Genomic DNA, 27552 nt, shown 5'->3' with positions numbered 1-27552 from the left:
ATAATACCGTAAAAATAATTAACAAAGAAACAACTTTTTTAACGATGTTTAAATTAAGCAGAACTAGTAATCTATGAAAAGTAGAGTAATCTACATTGAAATATAATAAAAAACTTGCAATTTTTTACTATGTATATACATGTAACTATAATATTAGCATTTTAGATGGATTTATAGATTAAAATCTAAAAAAAGGGCTTTTCAAGTTTTAGTCCTTAAGTCCATCTTTGTTTAAAAAATTACTTTTTTTAATTTAATTTCAGGTTACTTAATAGTCACCTTAATTTTTGATTCTTGTTTTCAAACTGTTTAGGATAAGTGACTTAGACAATATCATTATCAAGTAAGTTTTAGCTGTTGACCTTGCATTACGAGAATAAATGTTGTCTAACTGTTACAAATCTATGTTTTACTAGTGTAAGTATGTGGACTCTAGTTCTTTTCTATATGGCTAATTCAAATCATATTTTATACAACATTGTAGACAACCGATGTAACATTTTTTAAGCTTCTATTAGATCAGTTCTGTTCCATGTTTTTGAAGTGTCCAAAGACTTAGTTATAGTGTGCTGTCTGTAAATGATAAATATTTTGCAGATGTTATTATTCTAATAACAGTATGTTGTATTTTTCAATTATTTTTTATCTTTGACATATAAAGATGACTAATATGTATAATATTTTATGTATAAGCATATAATACATAAAATGTTTCAAACACATGGTTTTAATAAAGTTTCATCGTAATGTTAGTGTTCTCATAGGCTATGGTATGGTTTTATATTTCAAAAGTTATGTTAGGACTAGCATAAGTTTTCATGCACTGATTGAATGTTTTAGAATTATTTTATGTCACAAACCCAAGATCCATTGCAGCCTCAACTGCTTTTCAATCCACCTTACTTTGTGTTTTATAAAATTTAACTGATCGCTTAACAAGTTTTTGTCATTTAAATGTTCACTTAACAAGTTTTTTTCATTCAACTTGTTTTGTTTTTGTTTCAAATAAATTGTGTTATTTTATTCAACAAAAAATGCTTAATGTTGTTAAAGAACAGAGCATTAAATTAGTACTTTTTACATTAAATATTTTTTTTGTTTTTGAAATTTAATTTGATTTTTATAGGAATTAGTTTTTTTTACAAACAAACAAAATTTACATTGTTACATCGTTGGCGAAATTGAAAAACATTTTTGTATATTTTTGGCAACAATAGAAAAATGATGAAAATTATTTTACTTATCTTGTGTATTCATAGTATCGAGTTAAAAAGTAAGTGATATTTTTTTAAATTTTTAAATAGTGAAAAAAGTCTATCATGTAAACCTTTCTCATATAAACAGTTGACTTAGTTTGACAAATGTTAACAAACTTGGTTGGTAATGTTGTTAATCTTTTATAATATTTTGTTTGTCTGTACTTTCTAATTTCTTATGCTTTAAAAATGATGGTTTTTTTTTTTGCTATATTAAACCAAAAATCTTTTATTTTGATTAAAAACATTTCCAAATGACTTGGAGATAAATCAACAAAGAAGCAAGTCAGCATGATAAAATAAAATCAATTGTATTGGGTAATAGCTCAGCTTTCTAATATCAAAAAGTATAAAACATATTACTCACTTCTTATCTTTATTGTCACTTATCTTTCTTTTGCTATTATTTTTGATTGGCTTTTAAAGTTTTACCCTAACAAATCTTTCTGTTGCTATTTTTTTATTGGGTTTCACCTTAACAAACAAATTCAAAAATTTACTTCAAATTACTTTGTTTTAAGCTACAACTTTCCTGCATTAAAAACCAAAGAAATATATTTTTTTAATAATTCAAAGTCGTTAATAACTGAAGGGTAGGATGGCGAATAATTGACTAGTTATTTTGGACCAATAATTAAGCATTTTTCAAGAAACTAGAAATTAAGACTTTTAATAGTTGTTATGTCTGTTAGTAATTTATTGCAAGGAACATTATTTCTATAAAAGTTAGTTTTTTTTAATGTTTCATTAAAAAAACTAACTTTTAAAGCAATAATGTATTTAAAAAAAAACAGTATTTAAAAAAATTAATAAACAAAATTTTAGTGAAAAAAAAGCAGTTCTTAGTAATTTAATAATCCATTATTTGAACAACAAACTTTTGTCTTAATGTGAAAAGATTTACTTTCAAGAGTAAATCATCATCATAATTGTCATCCTCATTATAAATGGTTTTTTACTCGCAAAAGCTGGTTTTATGCAACATTACTTTGTCCATAAGGAAATCTGAGAGTATTAGAAGCACAGCTTAAAAAAATTATATCATTATGATTTTGTTTGTTACATATCATTATGATTTTGTTTGTTACATTTTTTCATTATAAAAAACATATTTTAATTCCAAGTGTTGGTTTTTGATATTGAGGTGTTGAAATTTCTAAATAGTTTTATTTTTGAAGAAAAGCTTATTTTTTTAGTTAGTCAGTTCATGAAACTAAGTTAATGAAATTTATTACTCATAGTTATCAAATAAAATAAGGGGAAACATAAAAATAAAAAGGGGAAACATAAAAGTTTTAAAAATCTACATCTTAAATACCTGAATATCTTAAATAAATTTTTCAGAGTTGTGATTAAAGGCTTTGATTGCTCTGCTCTATCTCCATCACATTTTGAAGGAATTATTCACATTTTTCTTTTAATAGTTTGGACAATAGAACTTCTTGAAATTTTTTAAGTATCTTTTAATGGTCTTATAATTATCTTTCACTAGATTAACTTTTATGGGTCATTCTGATAATTTTTTAGTGTTATAAGTTTTTTTTTCTTACTTGCGAGAAATGGGGTGATATTGAGCAGCCTATTTGGAGTGACTTTAAACACTACATGTTTTTATTTCTTCGATTATATTTTCTTTTCAGCTGTTTGTTCAATTTTTTAATGTACTTAATGCGACAGTGAAGTAATGATCGAAAGAATAGTGAAAAACAGTATTTGTAATTAGTGTCCACTAATTTTTTTTACCTTCCCAAAGCTGAAGGGGCCACTACAGTTGAGGAGGCTGTTTTTGTTTTTGTTACTGTGGTTAAAGTCTACTCTCAACTCTCTAACTCCAAAACACTTCCTTAAAAAGAAAGACTGCCCCACAAGGTAACTAGTCAGGCGTGATTGATTCTTACCATCTAGACTAGGTTACTAGTCTACCTGGTAAGAATCAAAAAAGATATGGTCGGGATCAAACATGGAACTTCTTGCTTAACAAGTACTCTATTTGTAAACAAGTTCCGAAGTTTGATCCCCACCCCAATTTGTTATTATTTGTTTAGCTAAAACTAAACTGCAGTTAAGTTTTAGCTTAAACAAATAATAACAAATAAAATATAAAAAATAATAACAATAAATAAATTTTTTTTTAGATTGAATCTTTTGATTTTTTTCTATTAAAATTTTTTAGAAATAAAGATGACAGTCACTGATGGTCAAGCAGTAGAGTTAGAATATCATGTAACTATGTTCACAATTCAACTCAGGTAACTATTCCCACGATTTCCAAACATGAAAAAAGATGAGTCCACCCAAAACAATGATCCTGACATTGCCTGATCTAAGGAAAGCTTTTTTTTGGTTTAACAGTGAGTTCCAGATTTCTCATCCTTGGATTTATTATTTTGGGTCAATCAAATAAGTTTTAGTCACAAATTTGCAATAATTTAAGAGTTTTTTATATAATGAATTTTTTTTTAATGTTTATTTTTTAACAAATAATTGCAAAATATATTTACTTTAAAAGAGAAAAATTTATATATGTATTCTTGTTATATTTAATTAAAAAAATAAAATAAAACTATACTATAAAACTATACTTATTGTTAATATTATTCAGCATGGAAATTAAGAAATTGATGACAAGCAGTCAATTGGACCAGCTAACACATGGAATTGACGCAGCGCCGTGCTGTAACTTTTGGGGACCCTGTGCAGAAACTAAAAAAAAATTTTTTCTTTTAATTCGTAGTAATTTATGGTATTAGAGAAGTTTTTCTAATTTATTTAATAGGGGGCCCAGTGCGATTGCACTTGTTGCACTTGCGATAGTACGGCGCTGAATTGACGGTCAATTGTTTTTTTTTTTGGACGGTCAAAATTTTTATTTTTTTCTTTGCTTATTATTTATCTTAATTTTATATATACAAAAATAACAAATAATGCTTGAAAATTACCATATTTGTATTCCTTTTAAAACAATAATTTTAAATAAAACCAATGCATTTTTAAACGCAAACGCAAATAACATTCAAATTACCAGCTAATGTTATTAATTAAAAATAAATCTTGTGCACCCAAATTTCCATTTAATTAAAAAAAGAAGTTTGGTACCATCCAAGTAATTTAATTTTGAACTTTTTTCATCATGATTATTTGTCAAATCTTGTTTTTCAAAACTCTGATTTTTTTTCAACCAGTCAACCATGACCAACAAGAATTCATTTTGGGAGGTCAAAATAGCAATTTTAGTCATTTTTGGCTGTCATTGACCATTGGCCAGCCGTTATTTTCCATGCTGATGTTTTTAGTTATATTTTTATAAATTGTGATTTATGAATAAAAAAAATATTTGCATTTAGTAAGCCAGTCTCTGAACCAGTAACATTAAATCTGACTGCAGAAAACCAAAATATTGCATATCCTTTGAAAAAAAGTGTAAGTCAAATTGAATTTATTTCATATAATTTCACTTAGAAATAGATTTTAATGTTTGAACCTAATTTGCTTACATATTTAAAAAAATAGAGCAAAATATTATGTATATAAAAGTTGTATATTCAAATACGTGATTCAGATTTAATACATGACTAAATGTTCCATGAAACTTTGTCTCATTTTAGTTCATCAAAAATTTTTTGATGTATTTTTGTTATATCATTTTTGGTAATTGATTGTTCAACAATCAAATGTTTTTTATACTCAGTTTCTTAACCCTTTCAGTTCCTATGACCTGCTATGTGAGTTATGATATATTTTAGCAAATGTGACCTGGCTAAAAACGACATTTGATCACAAAACTAAGGCTAAAAATTTTTGAAAGAGTTTTAAAAAAAAGTTTGGCTGCTATTTTTCTGACAAACAAAACAAGGTCTCATTTGTGAAATTCTGACAAATATGTTTTATTTTATAGCTTTTAAATTGATAATAACATTTTTCTTACAATCATCTTACTGTTTTTTGTCTACGACTGAAAGGGTTGAATTCAAAAGATTTTAAGCCATTTTGAAACAAAATATAGATTCATTTTATTGAGTCATTTAAACATGAATATGGCTGCATTTTAGTTGCCTGATTGATTTGTTTTAACGAGCACTGAATTTTCCTGGTATTTTACAAGCATTTGTGATGATGTTTGTGATGAAATTTGTGACAATGTTATAAATTCTGTGTTCTCAGAAGTAGCTATAATGTTTTAACTGTTACCGTGGCAACAACCTTTGACTTTCATTTATTGAAAGTTTTAAAAAATGGAGTTGAATTTTTGATTTTGAAACAGTTTTTTTTTGTTGCAGATCTTTTTATAGATGCTTGTGTATTATTTCATTTGATGATGCCTTCAAATCTGTCGATACCTTAAAATTCAAGATGGCAAATGAATTTCAGAAATTTGATATTTAAAATTTTAGTTATATAGCTTGTTTTCAAGTTATGCAGTTTTTTTTTCAACAATGCAAGAAATTTAAAATTAGCTGCTGGGCTATCTGGACCGGATTTTTATTATTCCTTTTTAATAAAGTTATTTATTAGCTGATTATTAAAAAATTCAGAATGTTTTGAATGGTGGAAATAGTAATTATAGTTTAAAAAAAATGCAACAAGTGTTACTTGTTGTTACTTGTTTTTTGTTCCAATATGCAGTCTGAACTTCATTTGCCCGAAATTTCATTAACTTGATTGCTGTTTTTTTTTTTTTAAACAAGTTCACACTTAACAAGACTGCAGTCAACCACTAAAAAGTTGTTAAGTGAAGCTAATAAAATTAGAAGTTAACATAAAAAAACAAATTAAGTTGACAAACAAAGTAAACAAGTTCAACAAGGATGCAGTCTACTAGCCACTAGTTAATTAACCTAGGAGTTAACAAAGATAAATAGGAGATTTATAGACATAAAGAATGGAATCAGAAGTAAGAAGACAGCAAGCACAAACAGGTGTCTTTATTAGATAAGAACATTGCAATGAATTGTTTCCATTACCCCTAAAGTTTCCATTGCAATGGTTTCCATGAGAGGTCAGTAGTGAATAATCATTAAAAAAAATGGTTTAGGAAAAATGCCACGAATCAAGAAAAATAAATCAAGAAGATTGACAATGTTGAAATAATAGTAAATAAGTTTTGTTTGGGTTAAAAATTGCCAGCTACTGTAAATCCCAAGCTATCACAAAAAAGATATTCAAGTTCAATATCACATTCATGTTTGGTCGCCTGTTATATGCAATTAAATTGTGATGGCTTGTTGAGAGTTTAGAAACTGCAATAGTTAGATTTTTACTAAAATCAGTATCTAATTTACCAGTATCTAACTGATACTGATTGTACATTAGTACACTTGCGATCAATTTTTTTTATAGCCAAAAATTAAAATCTATATATATATGTTTGTGTGTATATATATATATATATATATATATATATATATATATATATATATATATATATATATATATATATATACATATATATATATATACATGTATATATATATATATATATATATATATATATGTATATATGTATATATATATGTATATATGTATATATATATATATACATGCATATATATATATATATATACATGTAAATATATATATATATATATATATATATATATATATAAATATATATATATGTATATATATATGTATATATGTATATATATATATATATACATGCATATATATATATATATATATATATATATATACATATATAAACTTATATATATATAAATACTCATTTTTTTAAAATATTTTCAGTAATAATAAATAATAAAATATTTTTAATAAACAGAACTTCTCAATTTTTATTTTTTAAAGTTTAGTAATAGTTTAAAATATTTAAAACTTTGCAATAAACATTTCTTTAAAGTAAAGAAAATTTGTTTCACAATTTAGATGTGTTTCAGGTTTAAGTAGACTCTGCACCTATAGAAGTACTATGCTCAACATCTTTGTGCAGTGGCCTTGTTTAACATGATTTGTGTTTTAAAGTTTTAAGTTGAGAGTAAAGAAAGAAAAACAAAATAAATAAATAAGTAGTCTCCTATTGTAGTGGTCTCTCTTGAGCCTTAGAGCAGTGATTTTTATAAAGATTTTGAAATATATTTTTTAATTTATTTGAAATTACTTTTTGTTTGTTTAAAATTTTTAAAAATTTTTATATAAAAATCAATAACTTAAAAAACAATAAAAATGAACAAATTATAAAAGTTTATATAAATATCAATAACATAAAAAAAAAACACAAGCAACTCATAAAAGTTTATATAAAAATTAGTAACATAAAAAACAATAAACATAAGCAAATCATAAAAGTTTATATAAAAGTTAAAAGCATAAAAAACAAAGGAAAATTTTTAAATATTCAAAGTTAAAATAGCAAACTAAAAATTAACTTAAAGTTAATATGGTATACTCACAAGTTTAAACTTTTTTTCAAACTAAACTCATTTAAATTTTTTTTTTATAGATTACAATTCTTCCATCAGATGACACTACACCACAACTGGTGTTTGTTTATGGTGCAAATATTGGCAACACATATATTGATATCAGTTTTAACTCCACAGAGATTGAAAAAGAGTAAGTACCTGTTTTTTCATGTTGAAAAAATAAGATGCTTTTATCAATAATATTCTAATATGTTGAATAATATACAATTATAATCTCATTCTTCTTCTTTATATTAGACTTGTGTTTGCCATGCATTGGATTTTAATAAACCTATTATAGTTAATTAGTTAATAATAAAAACAAACACTTTAGTAGTTTGGTAGTTTAATAATAATAATGTAAACGTGGACTTAGTTAGGATAGTGAAAGTCAGTATAGCACAAGTCAAAAATATATGATGAGACTTGAAGATAAAAATCACTAAATTTTGTAGACATTAATATTACCAATGACAAAAATGGCTGTTTTAGTTCAAGATTCGCTGCAAGGATGTTATTACCACTATCCAAATTAAATCAAGTTTAGGACATGATCTAAAAGTTCTTGAAGGTCTCTTTACTGGTTTCATTTTCTCTATAAAAACCTACTTTAATAATCTGAAAATTATTTCACTACAGTGGATACCTGGTGTAAACCTGAAACACGAAAAAGTACATCAGGATTATGGTTGGAGAGCTGTTTTTTAATCTAATTTTAGTTTAATTACAATATTAAAAAGTAAAAAAAAAATCTGTATTGTCATGCTTCAGCAAACCAGGTGTTTATAAATAAACTTGTAGTTATCGTAATGTAAAATCTTTGATTTGACAAGAAATGAAGTATTTTTAGTGTAACAAATTATAAAAAAAATTTTGTCAAGAAAATAATTGGCTAATGCCAAAGTATTAGTTTTTTTACAAACTAGCTGACATGACCTAATGGGGATAACTTTGTATGACAGTCAGTATCTAAACACAGGTTTTTAGAAACCGATGATGTGGTATATTCAGAATCAAAACTGAAGTCAATACAATGTTTTTGAATATTTTTTGTAAAAATGTTTAGTTTTACATTCTGAAGATTACTAATAATGAAATAATCTAGTTATTTTCAATGTTTTCATAAAAAGTAGTAATTTTTAAAATAATTTAGTATAAAAATTCATGCCAGATGTCCTTAAAACAAATCAAAGTTGATTTGATGTTGATGAGTCATAGTTTTCCTGTTTGTTTAGTGTGTCATCTTGTTTGTAGAAAACAACAAAGTCTATAAAAATATATATAATACATTAAGTTAGGCTTAAAAAAACATAAGCAATAAACTCATCAATTGGAAGAAGGGATATGCACTACTTTTTGACATTTTTATCACTTTTCTGAATTTTTACATTTTTCAGACATAATATAGACATTTTTCAGAGCTTAATAATTAAGCTTTTTCTTTGAAAATAGTATTTAAATCCTTTGAATAATTTAAGCCCTTTCTTCGAAAATAATATTTAAGCCCTTTTAATAATTTAAGCTCTTTCTTTGAACTCACAATTTATGCCTACGCCTAAATAATGTAAAAGTATAGAAAAAGAATATGTCAAAAAGTAATGTTTAACTCCCTGTTTCCTATTGATGGTTTAATTAATTTATAATATATTTAAAAATTATGATATTAATATTACACATTTAACTATAATAAAAACTAAAACTAAAAATGTTTATTGAAAAAAAAACAAAGCAATGGCTGAAACCTGGCTGATGGGTAACCTGGGTAACAGGTAAATTGACAGGTTAAAAGTAATGGAAGGTATAATCAATATATGTTATTATATATTTTACTATATTGTTTGCAATCAGGAAAAAGAAGTATAGACATGTTTTGAATGAGTTCAACTCAATAAACTAAACAAAAAAAGTGTGATTTATATATGTATATATATAAAATATTTTATTCCTAATGCAATATGAATAAAGAAGTGTACAGAATTAATTATATATATATATATATATATATATATATATATATATATATATATATATATATATATATATATATATATCATTAATATACAATATGAATTAATTAATATACAATATAAATTAATTAATATACAATATAAATTAATTAATATACAATATAAATTAATTAATATACAATATAAAGAATTAAATGATATAATATACAGAAGAATTAAATGATTAAAATATATATTATAAATTGAATAAATTTTTTGAGATATTAAAATTTTTTTAAATAGTGAAAAGCATGACCGTGTACGTATTGTTGTAGTTAATTCATTAGCTATCAAATTTATAAGCATTTTGATTGGTTGGGTTTATTTTCTGGCATGGTCTGTCTCATTTTATCCTCAAGTAAGCTTTTGTAATTTTATTTTTATATTTTTAGTTTTTATGGAATTTTAAATATTAAATTGTAACTGGTGATGGTGATGTAAATATTTTTTTTTTAGACTTACAAAAACTTCAAGAGAAAAAGGTTTTTATTTTATTTATGTTTTGTTAAACTTCTTTTTTTTTTCCTTATTACCTTGTAGTTTAAGACTAGCTGACATAAGTGAACAAAAAATAAATTTATAATTTGAGTTATTTGAGTATTGAATTAGTAATTTGAGTTTTAAATTTAAAAAAAGTATTTTTCTTGTTTTTTCCCCCTGCATGTTTTATTGTTCTTTTTCTTTACATGTTACATTTAATTCAGATTTTAACACAATTTTTTTCAGCTAATTATTATCGCAATAATCTAGATCTTCCTATATTTATGAACTAGAATGTATTAGAGTTAATCCTAGAAAATGAAGGGTAGATCCCTTCATTTTCTAGGTTAACTCTTACTTTTAATTTTTCTTGGAAGTCATATATCAAATCAATTGCAAAAGCTAATAGCACATGCTAGGGTTGCATCTTTTTATTGTGCTAGCCACTTCCTTACTACAGATTCTATTCTTTATCTCTATAAATCTTAAATCCGTCTTTGTATGGAATACTGCTGCCATATATTGGATTCACAAAACTTTAATAAGCATAAATTTTTAAAAAACTTTAAAAGCGTAAGTTCTAAACTTAATAATTTTTGTATTTGCAAAACTTTGCAGTTGCTAAGAACAAAACTTTGCAGTTGCTAAGAACAAAACTTGTGATATTTTTTGTAAGTTAGATTCTTAAATTATGGTATTCACAAAACATCTTAAGAAAATGCTCAGCTAGACTAAGGCAAGAAAAGTTATGTTAGGTAGGAGCTACCTTAACTTTGGAGTAACTTTAAAATGTCATATATATATTGATTTTTTTTGTTAATTTGTTAATTTGTGATAAATAAAGTGTGTATGTCCCTATAAATTATAGTATAAATTATAGTATTATTTATACTATAATTTATAGGAACATATACACTATATTTATAACAAATTTTAAAAATCTTATCACAAATTTTTAACTAAAAAAAATTGATCTATAATTTGTAGATTAAACTACATTTTGTTAAAGTTTGATGAAAAGTATTTGTTTAACTTATAACTACTTCTCTTTGCAGTAACTACATACTTTGTTAAAATGTTGTCAACTAATTAGCCTGTAATGTCATTTTGCAGTAACTACATACTGTGATAAAAGATCTTATACTATTTAGTTTACACATTTTGAATATGTTAGTATAGGTATAAAAGAGACAGAAGTTTTATGCTAGTTCTAAAAAATTTCTTATTTTGTTCTAATAGAATAATGTTTGTTTGTGTGTACCTACAAATAAATAAACTGTAAACTGGTGCTACTAAAACTTTCAGTCTGAAGGGAAAAAATAATATTCCCAATATTAAGTTCAATAAATATATATTTATTAAAAGATTAAGTTAACTGGTTTTATGTTTAATAAAATATATTTATAATGTATAATTTGGAGAATTAAATTCATAAGAATTTTGTTATAATTATTGTCAATTAATTAAGTTTTATATTACCTTTTTTACCTTAAACATAATTCATTGTGTGTGTGCGTGTGTGTGTGTGTATATATATATATATATTAAATATTGACATCTTCAATGGATTTTATTTGTTTAAATATTTTTTTTAAAAAACTTCTTTTTATGGATTAATTTCTATTTGTTTAAAAAAATATTTATTTTTAAAATATTTCGAGGGAATATTGATACCCTTGTTATCAAGTATATTAAAAACTGTTATAAAAAATAATATTATACAAAACTGTTTAAATTCAAAAAACAAAGTTCTTTGTAAGAGCTTCTTTTTAAGAGTTTTTTAAGAGAGTTTTTTGTGACTTTGAACATGGGCTTCCAAAATGACGTCGTCACATAATTGCCATCATCCCAGTTAAGACCATTGTCACGAAAGGTACTTTCGTTGTGTTGTATTTGTGTTGTATTGTATAGGGAAGTGTTGTATTGTGTTGTATGTATAGGGAAGTGTTGTGTTGTATAGGGAAGCGATGGAAATACAACACAATGAAAGAACCTATTGCAACAATGGTCTTAGCTTTGATGATGGCGATTATGTGACGATGTCATTTTGAAAGCCCAAGTTCAAATTCTTATGTCACAACAAAACTCTTAAAAAGAAGCTTTTTCAAAGAACATTGTTTCGTAAATTTAAACAGTTTTGTATAATATTATTTTTTTATAACGGTTTTTAATATACTTGATAACGAGGGAAACAATATTCCCTCGAAATATCCTAAAAATAAATATATTTTTAACAAATAGAAATTAATCCATAAAAAGAAGTTTTTTTAAAAATATATATACATACTTACATATATATATATATATATATATATATATATATATATATATATATATATATATATATATATATATATATATATATATATATATATATATATATATATATATATATATATATATATATATATATATATATATAATCAACCCTCAACGTGCAGAGTTTCTACATATATAAACAAAAATATACACAAAATCAGATTTTATAGCATTTTTGATAAAAATGGGGTTATGGTTAGCAATTTTCATCTTAATTGTGTTTTATACCATTTAATTTTTGTGATTTACCTATACAATGTAAATTCTCTAATAATATAGAGTAAAAATGGGTCAAACCGATCATACTGTTTTTTTGATCACTGATCGAAAAGTTTAAATAAAACCGGAACTGATAGGAATATTTAAAAAATAAAAACACCAGAAGAAAGAGAATCATCTCCTCTATTCAAATGTGTCAAAATAAAATCCGAGTCATTTTTCAGTCATTTTATTTTTATAAAAGTTTAAAAGAGAGTCGTAAAAATTTGCTTTTTTTTTTATTTGCTATCGTAATAATTCGGAAACCAATAATTTTACCTCTATCTTGTAGAAAATTTAATTTTAATACCAACTACATAATTTTTTTTCGTTTTATAGTTAAAAATTAGACAAAAAAGTAAGAAAAATTAGTATTATATTTTTTCTGGTAAAACCGAACATTCACATATTTACTTTAAATTCCTTTATTAAGTAGTATGTGAATTTTTAAATTAGGTACCTAAGTGAATTAAATTATTGGATTTTCTCATGTGTTAGTTCCGGGTTCTTCCTATATAAAGTTATTTTACAAAAATGACTCAATGATATTTATTAGTTATTCACTTTCAAGATGACAACAAGTAAAAAGTCATACAATGAAGAAGATATAGAAGCTGCGTTAAATGATATAAAAGAAAAAAATACTTCAATCAGAAAAGCTACATTCAAATATGGCATACTGTTCTCAACTAATAGGTCGCAAGAACAACAACAATGCTAGCTTCAAGGGATCAAGATCAACAACCGTACTCTCACAGCAAACTATGTCAATTATGGTGCATGCGTTTAAGTTCCTATGTGATTGGGGTTATGGTTTAGCACGAAGTGATGTTATGGACTTCGTATGCGGTTACCTTCTTTGTACAAATCAATCAGGCCTATTTAAAAACGGCAGGCTTGGCAAAGGCTGGTTTTATGCATTCATAAACTGATGGTCTAAAGAAATTTCCACAAGAAAAACTCACACTTTAGCATATGCCAGAGCCGCTTCTTGTACGCAAGAAATAATTGATAATTATTTTGAAGTTGTCACTAAACAATATCAATTGTCTTGGATAACTTCTGGTTGTCACATTTGGAATTCCGATGAAATGAGTTTCTGTGGTGATCAAGGCAAAGCAACTGTAGTCGAAAAGGTGCAAAGCGTGTTTTGAAACTCACTGGTAACAATGAAAAAATCCATTATACAGTGAACAATTGCTGTAATGCTGATGGATACTTTACACCATCATTCATGGTATACAAAGCAAAACGAAACTTTAGAGCTGAGTGATCCGACTGGCACCAAATATTCAATTTCTAAATCTGGTTGGATGGAGCATGACACATTTATTGAATGGTTGAAGGAAGTGTATAAACCAGAATGTCAAGCTGTTAGTGGTACTCATATTTTACATCTTGATGGACATATGTCTCACGTCACATCATTCTTCAGCCACTAGACAGAGGTATCTATTGCCATGTTAAGCAAGTGTGGAAGGCAGTTCTTAGCAAATATTACAAAGACACAAAATGCAAAAACTTAGATAAAGTAAATTTTCCTACATTGCTCAAACAAGTGTATGAGAGCGGTAAGTGTTTTACACGTTTGCACGCTATTGCTGGTTTTGAATATACTGAGTTATTTCCACTAAACAAAAACAAAATTAATCAACAGGCATTCAATGCCATTGCCAACAATAAAGCATTATCTTCTGAACCAGCAACAGCAGCTTCGAGGTTCGACAAGTACAGAGCACTACATGAGAGAATGAAAATCGAAATGGAAAATGAGCTAAAGAGTTTTTTTCAAGAAAAAAATCAGCCTCATGTAAAAAAATTGAGGCAATCTAATATTCCAAAAATTGCAGGTCAATGTATTACAGAACATGGTGTTGCAGATTATCTCAAAAAAAGAGAAGTTAAGTAACTCAAATTAGCTGAAAAACATGCTAAAAAGCGTAAAACCATCTGCAAACTCATAATGCCATTGCCAAACCCTGCAGAAAAAGAAGTAACTCAAAATATAGATTATATGATTACAACACCTTCAGCCAAAAGAAGAAAAGTTGTTAAATGCAGAAAGTGTAAAAAAGAATTACATTCGGACATGATGTCGTACGAGAATCCAAATTGCAATACTTGGCTCTGCAACAAAACATGTTTGCCAAAAAATTTTGCAATGGGTTCAGATTTTTTTTGTTGTAAAAAATGTAAACCTTAAATCTTTTATTATTTCTGTATCCTATATAAAAAATATATATCATATTTCTGTATGCTATATAAAAAATATATAAAAATATATACATTTACATATATAAAATGTTAAATTTATTAAATGTATTTTATATTGATCGGTTTTAATAGACTTTCTGCCAAAAACGATCTTTTTTTTTCTTCTTATTTTCATAATTTCAAATACAAATGCTTTCTTTAAGAACATGAACTTTCAAAAGTGAAATAATATATTTAAAAAACTTTTGATGCTATAAAAAAATATATATACATATATAACTACTTGTGTTTATATCTTTATTTAAATTTCTTATTTCTATAGTGCTTTCCAATCAAACTTAGGGATTTTTTCCTTAGATTTCAATAAGTTTATTACAAATTTATGGAGCTTTTTATAGCCATATCTAATTTTTGATGCCTTTGTGACTATTCCAACAATTCTTTCCATATTTTGACTATGACAAGGATATTTTGGAATACTTAATGAACTATCATTGGCTTTCAAAATATCTTCATTTGAAAAGACATTTAGTAAAGGTGGTGAATTAACTTCCTCAGCATCCCAATTTACCAATTCACTATAATCATTGGCTACAAGATTTAGTGTTACAGGAAGTTTAAAATGTCTATTGTGTTTGTTAGTATTTCTGGACTTGAGTATCCTTTGTATGGCTGCAGTACTAACTTCTTTTCTTTCGTCACTTACCATTGCCAATAATCAGAGTATAACCAAATGGTTTAAACCAATTGAAAAAATATCAATTTAAATTAAACTAATTTTTTAAAATAACTTTTAGTTTTCAGCTGGAAAGTAAAGCAGGGTTTCTGAAGGAGATATAATAATAACTTATGGGTGTGCTGCTTATATGCTAAATCTTTTAGCAAATTATCTTAACACTAGAAAATTCATGGGCGAGTTTTAGCAACCTTTTACACATGTAAATGATAATTATATTGAGAAGTCAAGTGAAGTTGGCGAAGACAAATAAATCTTAAATATATTACATACCTATTGAGTGTTTACATGTGAAAAATAATTAAAATCAAAAATTTAAATGACTTAAAACAAGTGTTAAAAATATAAAAATTATAAGTTTTATGAAAGTATTTCTTTATAAATTATATTACTCTTGAGTCCTAAATAAAAGGCAGAGGGGATGTTTATTAACTTTTGGAAAAGTTTCCCACCTACCCCAAATTTATTTAGACTACCCCCCTTCCCCCGTTTATTAATTTTTAATTGTTGTCAACAAAAACTTCATCTCAAAACTAAAAAAAAAAAAAACAGTGAAATTCGACCTTTAAAATTAAAAAATAATTTTTTCAGTTGTTGATAAAAACAAAAACTTTTAGTTTAAACAGGCTTCAAAAATCACCAACCTGGCATAAATCTCATATTAAATCCTATTGAAATTATGCTAAAACAGCTGTTCGAAAATGCTCATTTGATTGCAAGCCACACTAGAATTAAATAGTTTTAAGCGTATTTTGTAAAAAATATTAGTTTAGATTTATAAACTAAACTTTTTTAAAACAAAATACTTATATTGTATCATAAAAAAATTCCCAATCCCCCTTTTATTAAACATATTCCCTCCCCTGTTTATTAGATCTAGACTTAAGTTCCCACCCACCCTCCTTTTATCCCCCAACCTCTCCTCATCAATTAGTAAATAATAAAAAAAAATGAAAATAGACTCCAATAGGAATTGAGCGCCAATCTATTGCCAAATAATGTGATTTAATATGAAAACATTCTGTTGCGTAGCATTGCATATTAATTCTAACCAACTCAAGTTCTTTTGTGAGCCACCAAGCCACTCGATGGCTTTTGTGAGCTACCAAGCATGATGAATATTTCCAGGAGAACTTTTAGATATTTTATTTGAAACCTCTCCTTATTGAATAGATAAACAGATACTTTAAAAATATTTTTGATCTGAGCCTAATGTACTGAGGAAGTATGTGAAAAGTACCTTTATTAACGTTATGAGCAAGTATATGAAAAGTACCTTTTATTTTTTCGAAAATAATTACTGCTAGTTGGTTCAGTCTTCTGTTATTTTTTTACCATTATTTTCTTTAAATGATGGTGGGCCAGAAGTTTTTCTATCAATTAACTCAAACATATGTTTAAATGGAATATAATAATATGGAATATAATGAAGTAATATGGATGAAATATGGATATAATGAAATAATATGGAATATATGAAATAATATGGAAGTTCATTTAAATGGAGTTGACAAATGAACCACTAGATTGGTCTATTAAGTTCTGTTTTTGTTAGTTTTATCACTCCTCCAAACTTATCAGTGTTTACTACAGTTGCAACACATAAGATAGCATTTAAGAAACCACTACTGCCAGTTTTAAATAAATTAAATTTTATCAGCAATGCAGCGAGAAGTTCCATTATCAGGTGTTAGATGATCTATATAACTGCTTTTTGGTTCTCTAACTATTGTAATATGTTCTTCTTTAACTGTCCCTGTAACTGTTATTGTATTGTCTTTTCTTCATTCAAAACCAATACATTGTAATTTTAAATTTTCTCCCAATTACATTTTTTTGTCCAACACAAAGTCTTTCTCGTTCTGCTTTTTTCCTGTCAACCATATTTGATTCATTTAGTATTCCCATGCCTTTACTTGTCTTGAGCAGCATTAACAATAGCAGTAGTTGCTCTGCAACTGACATGATATCGATCTGCTACAATAGCCAGTTCATTGTAAAAAATCATATTTTGATTACATTTGTAAAGAAATTTTCAGATTCATAAAGTTTATCCTTTTCATCATTAGATGCATCTAATTCAATACTTTCCTCAGATTCATACAAATCATTAGTAATATGATCCATCTCTTTCTCTACATTTTTTCTTCTAATTCTAGAAATTTTATTTAAATTGGATGCTTTTTTCATTAATCTACATACTTTTAAGAAAATCTTTGTGTTGTTGGAAAACTAAATTTACACCATATATGTTTTCAATTTTTGTAGTAACTAATTGATAACATTCATGAGCAGAACTTGACCCTTTGCCTCTAGCATCTTCATTTCTGCATGCATAAAAGCAATATTTTACAACATCTCTTTTTGCAGATATCATTGCTGTTGGAAATTTAGAACCTTTCCCATATGTTAAGTTGTCAATATTACTGCAAGTATGAAATGATGCCATATACTTTTTATTAATTATATACTACTTTTAATTACTAAGAAATAAAATATAAACATTTATACTATAAAATATATGCGGTAGTGGTGTAGTGGTAAAGCGCTCGCTTCATAAGCGAGGGGTTCCGAGTTCGATCCCCACCACGACCCTGGTAGTACCGCGCTTATCTTGTTTCTCCGCGCAGCAGCCTTGTTCTTTAAGGTTCGTGTTTCGGAGTTATAGAGTTGAAGGAGGGTTATAATCACTATTAAGTAGCCTCCTCATCTGTAGTGGCCTTTTCGGCCTTAAGAAGAGGTGAATAACAACAAAAAATAAAAACAAAAAAAACAAAAAAAAAAGTATAACAAATATAGAGGCTAAAAAGAATTTAATAAAATATTATTAAAATTTACTGCAACTTGTACTAATTGTTCCAAAATAACATAGATTTTATTATAGCAAAGTAATATTGTTCGAATGGGATGTAAAATTCTATATTAAAATTATAAAAATAAAATAATATATAACTAAAAACTTAAAAATTAGTGTTACATGAATTAAATAAAATTGTTAAGAGATTTAAATAAAAAAGTTTTTAATTTTTTTATTTCATGCAAAAATTGGTAAAAAAAGTGTATGGTGTAACCCTTTTGGGTGTGTGTAAATTTTTTTTATAGTTTATATAATTTATTATACCAATTAATAAACACCACAATGTGCTTCTTCTCAAAATTTAAATTATAAAGTATGGTTATGACCCGCCCTAATGTGTATATATATGTGTATATATATATATGTGTGTGTATATATAGAACTCTTATATGTTGTCCGAAAGTTTTTCCATATTTTGTTGACAAAAAGTAAAAATTAAAATGCAAGACCAGAATTTTTTTTTTTATTAATTGATAGACTGCCTGCCCCAACCAAACCCTGAGTCAATGTAGCACCACTCCCTTGCAGGTCAGGCTAAAAGATGTAGCAGCACTCTGTTGCGAGTCAGGTTATTTGTCAGTCGATATAGCAGCACTCCCTTGCGAGTCAGGCTATTTGTCAGTCGATGTGGCAGCACTCCCTAGCGAGTCAGGCTATAAGATAGTCAATGTAGCAACACTCCGCACATGATTTACAGTAAAAAAATCAAAAATAAAAACATTTTATTAAAAAAATTAAAAATAAAAACATTTTCTTAAAAAAAATAAAAATAAAACATTGTTTATATTGTTATAAACATTCAGAATATTTTAAAAACATTCAGAATGTTTTTAAAAACATTCTGGTCAATTAAATTTGCATTTTTGTGGTTTTTTTAAAAAACGATTAATTTGTAATTAAATTAATGGTTTTGACTTTTGTCCAACACGCAAATGTTGGACGAAAGTCAAAAGTAATTAAAAGTGATGTATGTGTTGGCGTAATCACGAATCACTTTTTTCCTTCCGTGCTTCCCAAATGCAACAAACTATAGAACTATATGTATATATATATATATATATATATATATATATATATATATATATATATATATATATATATATATATATGTGTGTGTGTGTATATATATATATATTATATTTTTCAAATTCTATTCTATATTCTTGTAAATAGTGAAGTTGTACTTGTTATTTGGCTAATATTAGTTTATTTCAATAATTAATGTCAGTAAAAAAATTAAGATCTGTAGTAAAAGAATTTCAGGTGATCAAAAATATCAAAATATAAATGTTCTAAATGCTTTGATTTTTTATTTAAAATAAGGTACTAGAGTTTATTGCTCTTTAGCAATACACTCTAGTACCTTATTTTAAATAAAACTAAAGTGTTATACCTTATATGCATCATATATTGATATATTGGTTCTTATTAAATTGCTTGAGCAATAATATTAGAAAAATAGGTTTAGAAATTACAGAGTGAAAAATTGAAAAGCAAACCACTTTAAAAAGTTATATAAGCGAACCACTTATTGTGCCAGAGTATAATTCTTTGTTATTCCTTTTTTTTTTTAGTGGAGAATAAAAAAAAAAATATTATTTCTAATTGTACAATATAAAAACTGATGTATTGAGAAGAAAAACATGTTCTTTTAGAGTTTCAAAAATGAAAAAACTGAAGAGTTTTTTCTTGAAATATAGATGCTTTTGTAATAAAGAATCGTTTTTTTTTTTTTGTTTTGGTATAATCTTACAATCTCAATCAACAATCTTATTGTCAATGATGAAGCTATTCCACAACCTCACAGTAATCAAAATGACTTCAATAATCATTTAGTTGATGTTAATGTTATTATACAATCTCTTGCCTTTGTTTGAACATGCCTTGACTGTAAGATGAAATCTGTTAACATGAACATAGATCATAAAAATAAAAAAAGGTTTAAGTTCTTTGTTGCTATTCAATTGCACCGAGTGTTTATGGAACATGAAGTTCTATACCAGTAAAAATGTGGCTGGTGAACTTTAATTCAGATAAAACCCAATTTTTTCAGCCAATCGTTACCACAATAATTTAGATCTTCGTATATTTATGAATGGTGATGTACTTGACAAGTCATCTACCCTTCATCTTCTAGGATTAAATCTTACTTCCGATTTTTCTTGTAAACCATATAGCAAACCTATTGCAAAATCAGCATCTGCTAAGGTTGCATCTCTTTATCATGCTCGCCACTTTTTTACTCTAGATTCTATTCTTTATCCCTATAAATCTCAAATCTGTCCTTGTATGGAATACTGTTACCATATCTGGGGCGGATCTTCCAATGATGCCCTTTCTCTTTCAGATAAGATGCAAAAACGCATTGTAAACATAGTTGGACCTGCTCTTGCAGCCAAACTCTAACCATTATCACATCATTGTAATGGCATTCTTTGGAATTCACTTCCTTTATCTTGCTTTCCTGATTCCTATAATTTTCAGTCTTTTAAGTTGTCTATCAATCATTATCTTGCTCAATAAACTTCATCTTTTCTCTTAACTTTCTAGTAATTTTCGAAGTGAAGATGTTTAAAAAAAAATGTTTTTTCACAACCAGATTATAGCTAAAGTTTTACAAATATACATTTGTATATATTTTCAATCGCAGTCAAATTGTTCAATCACAATCAATTTACTTAATCACAATCAATTCATTTGATAACAATCATTTTATTTGATCTCAATGAATTCATTTGATATCAATCAATTTATTTGATCACAATTTATTAATTTGATAAAGATCAATTTATTCAATCACAATCGATTCATTCAACCACAATCATTTAATCACAATATGCTTTTTTCACAATATACATTCATTTTTAATCAATCACGATCAAATTGTTTAATCACAGTTGATTCTTTCGATCACAATCCATTCATTCAATCACAATTCATTTATTCAATCTATGACAACAACAACAACAACATTTACTTTTGAATAAATTAAAAAAAAAGAAATTTTTTGTTCAAAAGAAAGATTTTAATTATTCATTCTTATTCTTCTTATTATTTTCTATTTCTACATTATTTCTTTAATTCTGGAGACAAAAGGCTCACAACTTTTTGTAGTACTCTTTGGATTTAGTCACCTGCAAATTTTTTAAAGTTTTTTAACAGTGTCAGCAGTTACAAGATTTGTAACTCTTCAAAATTTTCAAATTTTATAAGTTCTGACAAAATTTTTTGCTTATTGTTTGCGGTTATTAACTTATTATAACTGCTGTCAACAGAATTGTTAACAGTAAAAACCTGGCATTTGTCATTTTTAATTTTAACTCAACTTCATTTATTATTTAATTTTATAATAATAATATGTTATTAAGAAGTTTAATAACATATTATTATTTAATTTGCAATTCATACATCATAAATCTTGGATACATCATAAATTGATGTATCATCAATTCATATATTATAAATTGATGAATCTTCAATGGTCATCATTAGCATCATTATCTGATTACGAATTTTTTTCTTCAAATTTTCTACAAAATCTCGAGTTAGACTAAATAAATTTTAATAAAAAGATAAAGAATAAAAAAAAATGGTGAAGTTTTAATAAATACACTGTGTATATAACAATATGATAAAAAGTGACTGTTTTTTCTTTCTCAATCAATGTATTTTTGCAATTTATCTTTTTCAATATTTTGAGCATTATCCTATTATGAAATTAAGTTTTGGTATCTAATCATCTAATTTTCCGCTAAATAGATTTTTAATAAAATCTTGAGGTTTTAAATAATGTTTGTTTACTAGCGGGTTTACTTTGTGAGTTTAAACTTTAATTTTGTCTGCTATAGCATGACTGGTTTGTTAGCATATAGTTTTTTAAATAAAAATCTTTTGATTTTAATTATTATTTTTTTACTAGCGTTGTGGGTTTAAACTTTGATTTTGTCTGCTACAACATGACTGGTTTCCTAGCATATAGCTTTTTTAATGTTGGATTGTTTTGGGTTCCATCTATACAGGTATTGCTTTTTTTAATTATAGGTTATTTGGGGTTCCATCTGTGCAGTAAGTTATAGTTTTTTGGTACTTTTTGGCTTCATAATCGGTTTTATGAATAATAGATCAACCTTGGTTAAAAAGTAACTAACAAGCCGTTGGTTTAAATAAAACCTTTTGAAAAAATTGCTTTGTATGACCCTTGATTATATGCTGGGTCCCATATATCAGAAACAATTGTACAAAAGTATATTAAGCTGGGTTCCAAAATAACCAGAATTAGAGATTTTAAAGTTTACAATCTTTTTTTGCTTTTTAAAAACTTTTTTTTATAATATCTTATATTGCTATAAAATATTATAAAAAATGATCTTATCAATTTTTGTTAAAAAAAGTTGTTTTTTGTATGTAAAATCTCTATAAAATTCTGGGTTTTTTGAGACCTAGGTTAATATGATTTTGGAGAAAATATTTTTTACTAATATTTGGGACCCGGTGTGTAATCAAGGGTCATACTAGGTGATCTGTTTTAGAAAGTAAATAAAACCAAAAAACATTTTAGGTACTTTCAAAATCAAGTTTCATTTATTTTTCATCGGGCCAAAAAGTTATAAGCCTACTTTTGCAGTTTTTTGTTTTGTTTTTCTCGTTAAAAAAGAAAAGAAATAAAAAAAATAAACAAAACGTTAAATGAACAAAATAAATTCTCATTTTGTTTGTTTCTTGTTGTTTTTTTGTAACTTGCTTATTACTAATACTCCTATATTTTTGTTTAAACTAAAACTTTATTTAAAAAACTTTTAGAATGATTATTTTAAAAGGTATGGAGGTACAGAGATACCTGTTCAAGCTAACGATGTGTTTTTTAGTTTACATGCTGTAACTTTGACTGGCATTACAATTATACAGTGCATTATATATGAGGTTTTTATTTTTGATTATTTGTTATATTTAAACGCAATTTATTATAATAAACCTTTTTATTCATTTTGATACTGTTTTTTCAGAGAGGTGGACAAAAAGTTTCTAAAGTATGCATAGGATTACTTTCTGTAACTTACTTGTTTGCATTTTCTGCATTTATACCAGCTTGTTTGTCAAAGTTAAGTTGGTTAACATATCTTTATTACTTTTCATATATCAAACTTGGAGTCACCCTTATTAAATATATTCCTCAGGTTCGTTTATATTTTTGAATAGGATAAATTTTCACAGCTTTTTTCAATACAATATTAGTTTTATTTGTTTTCTGTTTTATTTTTAGGCCTACATGAACTACAAAAGAAAGTCAACTGTTGGGTGGAGTATCGAAAATATAAAGTTAGATTTCACTGGTGGTTCTTTAAGTATTGTTCAGATGATTCTGCTTGCATATAACAATAGTATGATGACATTATTTTTGTTTTCATAAAAATATTCAAATTTAAATTTAAATGAACTGCTTTAAGGCTAATTTTTTATATTCAAATATTTATTTTTAGATGAATGGAATTCGATATTTGGAGATTTCACAAAGTTTGCTCTTGGTTTGTTTTCGATTTTATTTGATATCCTTTTTCTGTTGCAACATTATGTGTTTTATAGACATCATGGTAAACGATGTCATCATGATGAAAATGCTCCTCACGATGAACGTTGTCTAATCCTTCCTATTCACAGCTGATTTTAAGACTTACAGTTACTTTTATTATGTTTTTAATATATTTTTTATATTTCTAAATAAATCCGATATTATAGTTAACTAAAACACTTAAGTTTTTATGATTGCATTGTATGTATTTTGCATGGTTTGTATAAAAAACTAAATGGTAAAATTAGAGATGACGTATCTATGATGCGTCAACAAACGGAAAATTTTTCATTTTTATATCTTTTTTTTCTTATAAACATTTTGTCCTTTAATGGATAGAATTTTTTTTACTCATAAATGGATTTTATTTTTACAAATGTTATATTCTTTGAACTTTTCAGTATAAATATGTTTATATTTATATAGAGAAATACTCATATTTTAAGATATATTCATATTTTAACAAAATGTTTTGTAATGTTTAAAAAAAAAAAGAAGAATATTCCCAACTATATTAAGTATTTTTTGCAATTTTGTTTGGATTATAATAATTAAAGAAAAAAATTATTAAAAAACGTATGCTTATCATCAAGAAAGTTAGCGTTATTTATATCCACTTAATGCTGATGATCATTTAAACTATCATGGATAGACAACCTTTAAGGAAACTAGGTAAAAACGAGAAAAATAAGTTGTTGTTTCTATCATTGATATAATTATAATTTTGTACTCCTGAAAAAGGATTTCTGGAACTTCTTACATTAAAATATATTTGTACTAATGTCAATCATTTAAAGCTACTTTAACTACTGACTTCTACTCTGACTTCTATAATCTGAAACCACAATAGATAAATAAAAAAATTTTCCTTAATTTATATCAAAATGAAATTTGTTAAGCGCCAATTCATTTAGCTTGAAAGATGAAATATAAATGTTGTTACCATTGGTAAAATTGAATTGTAACAACTTTTATGTAGATTGTTTACCATTATACACGATTACCATTTTATTAACATAATTTATATATGCCAATATAGCTAAACTGTTACATATCATTTTAATGTTTTTTCATATTGTAACTGTTGTGTGTGATATAACTATATATTTATATAAAAGTTTAAACTGATAAAAGGTGCAATTTTCTTTAAATTTGTAAATTTTTTATTCATGATGGTGAAGCATTTTCCTTCAAGATTGTTACTTTTTTTTATAGTCTTTTTAAAGTGAGTGTTTAATTTAAGAATGTACCGGAATTCTGTTTCGGCCGTAATTTGTGACTTTTAGGTCATTCCGGTTCCGGCTGGAGTTACGATATTTCAGGCCGGAATTTATTTTTAACCTTTTTTAAGACATATGACACAGACTATAAATTTAATGAAAAGTCATTGTCCTAGAGGGCGATGAAGAACTCTAGATAAACCTGCGTAAAAAATGCAAATTTTTTAACAAATGCTGAGGTGCACCAAGGCTTTCACTTTCAATCTTGAAAGTAAAAAATTACATAAATATAGTTCTTGTTCCGGCCGGAATTTTATTAACAAAAAATTTCCATGCCGTTCACCCCTAGTTTAATTACGCCTGTACCAGTGGATACTTTACAGAGTCTGCGACAAAATGTTTGTGCCCTGTTGCTAAAAAATTGGAAACTCTAAAGCATTAACGTTTTCTGCAGTCCAATTTCTTTAAAATTGTAATGCTATTTGTAATGTTTATCCAGTAACTAATTACTAAAAAATATGGAAGTTAAAATAAAAGTATAAAAAACTCACAACATCAGAACTAGAAAAGCAAAAAAAAAAAAGCATTGCAAATAAAACCGCTATACTTTTAAAAAGTCAGGAAAAGGTATTTACCGATATCATGTGAGCAAATTTAAAAGTAACAACAGATCGACTTTCAAACCGGAATTCGAATCTGCTAAAAATATTTTTAAAAACAAGCTGGGAACCTTGGTGAACAATAAATAAAAGAGCTTATCGGATTGGGAAAATAAAAGGAAAACGAATCTCCGAGAACAATAACTATTAAACTGTTACATTATCAAAACAAAAAGAAAATCTTACCGTTATCGAAAAAAGTTACGCATTGTTAAATATGATAAAATATTCTTCAGAGAAATTTGAAAATAAAGAAAGCAATGAACTATAATTGACCACAATCATAGTAGTTAAAAAATTTTTAAACTGACAAAATGACTTACGGAACAATAGACATTAAAACTTACGGAACTTTCTGACATAGGAACAATAGACTTTAAAACCTAATCCTAAAATGGAACTGGGGGTGGGGGGCTAGACCACCAAACTTATATGAAGGGGAAGGGGGGAGTGTGGAGGTAAGACCATCGTGAGGGGGGAGGGAGTAAGACCATCAAGCGTACGTACGCATAGAAGGAGGGGGATGGTTAAAAACTTTTAAGATTTATTAGGGGGAGGGGCGTCTATATTTAGAGATTTTTGCGTACGTATATGATATATATATGAAATAATACATAAAACAACTGTTTTTTGTTTTTTTTTGAAGAAAAAATATTCTAAAGAGGAGAAAAAAATACAGTTTATGTTAGAATGATCTAGATAAAAAGGTTGAAAACGAATTTTTATTTTCTGAGGTTGACAATGAATCCTGCAATTGAAACAATTAATCAAAATATGAAAAACACCTTAGTAATTATTTGTTACAATCTACCTCACCTGATGGCAATATCATCAAATTCTATGTATGTATGTATGTATGTATGTATGTATGTATGTATGTATGTATGTATGTATGTATGTATGTATGTATGTATGTATGTATGTATGTATGTATGTATGCAGAGGCGTAGAAAGAATTTTTTGGTGTTCGAGATAAGTTTCATAGTATTATCTATTAGCGTTTAAAAATTATTACTACATATAATGTGCAACCCCCTCAAATTGAGGGGGGTTTAAACTTTATATGGTCATAATTTTTGAACGCTAAAATATTTTTGAAATGAAATCTAAAATTTATCGATGAATATATGTCTAGTTAAGAATAGTACAAATAATACTTCATCAACTTGTTGCTCTCACATTTGGGGCAGGGGGGGGGCGAAAATTTTTGGGGCATTTTTGTTCCCAGCCTCCAATCATCGCAATTTTTTGCAAACACTCATTATTTGACATAAGTATAAACATATAAATGTTTGGAGTTTGCTCCGTGTCTGGAAGTTACCTATCTGGAACACCAAAAAATTCTTTCTACGCCTCTGTATGTATGTATGTATGTATGCATGTATGCATGCATGTATGTATGTCTGTATGAAGCGAAACAACCAAATCAGCAATATGATATTGAAACAATTTTATATATTGTCAGGCGAAAACCAAGAAACCGCATGACCGTTTTTAATACGAGAAAATCAAGTTTTAAAATTTAATTTGTAAAGACTTTCTACCATAATGTTTGACTAAATTTT

At 26.3% G+C, this 27552-nt stretch overlaps 1 protein-coding gene across 2 annotated transcripts; it reads left to right on the top strand.

Moving 5' to 3' along the window:
* Positions 1 to 1117: 1117 nt before the first annotated feature.
* Positions 1118 to 24615, top strand: LOC100211656 (cystinosin homolog). Of its 2 annotated transcripts, XM_065801834.1 has the most exons (11): positions 1118 to 1273; positions 3430 to 3505; positions 4601 to 4676; positions 7711 to 7823; positions 9922 to 10036; positions 10135 to 10160; positions 22462 to 22561; positions 23343 to 23462; positions 23546 to 23716; positions 23803 to 23920; positions 24020 to 24615. In XM_065801834.1, the coding sequence occupies exons 1-11, from the start codon at positions 1222 to 1224 to the stop codon at positions 24199 to 24201; spliced, it is 1149 nt and encodes a 382-aa protein (XP_065657906.1). In that variant the 5' UTR covers positions 1118 to 1221; the 3' UTR covers positions 24202 to 24615. The 2 variants fall into 2 exon arrangements, with proteins under 2 accessions (XP_065657906.1, XP_065657908.1); XM_065801836.1 differs by lacking the exon at positions 23546 to 23716.
* Positions 24616 to 27552: the final 2937 nt, after the last annotated feature.

This window comes from Hydra vulgaris, chromosome 07 (assembly GCF_038396675.1).
Source record: "Hydra vulgaris chromosome 07, alternate assembly HydraT2T_AEP".
Taxonomy (NCBI): Eukaryota; Metazoa; Cnidaria; class Hydrozoa; order Anthoathecata; family Hydridae; genus Hydra; species Hydra vulgaris.
The sequence above is the reverse complement of the archived record's forward strand: the minus strand, read 5'-3'. Positions and strand labels throughout refer to the sequence as shown.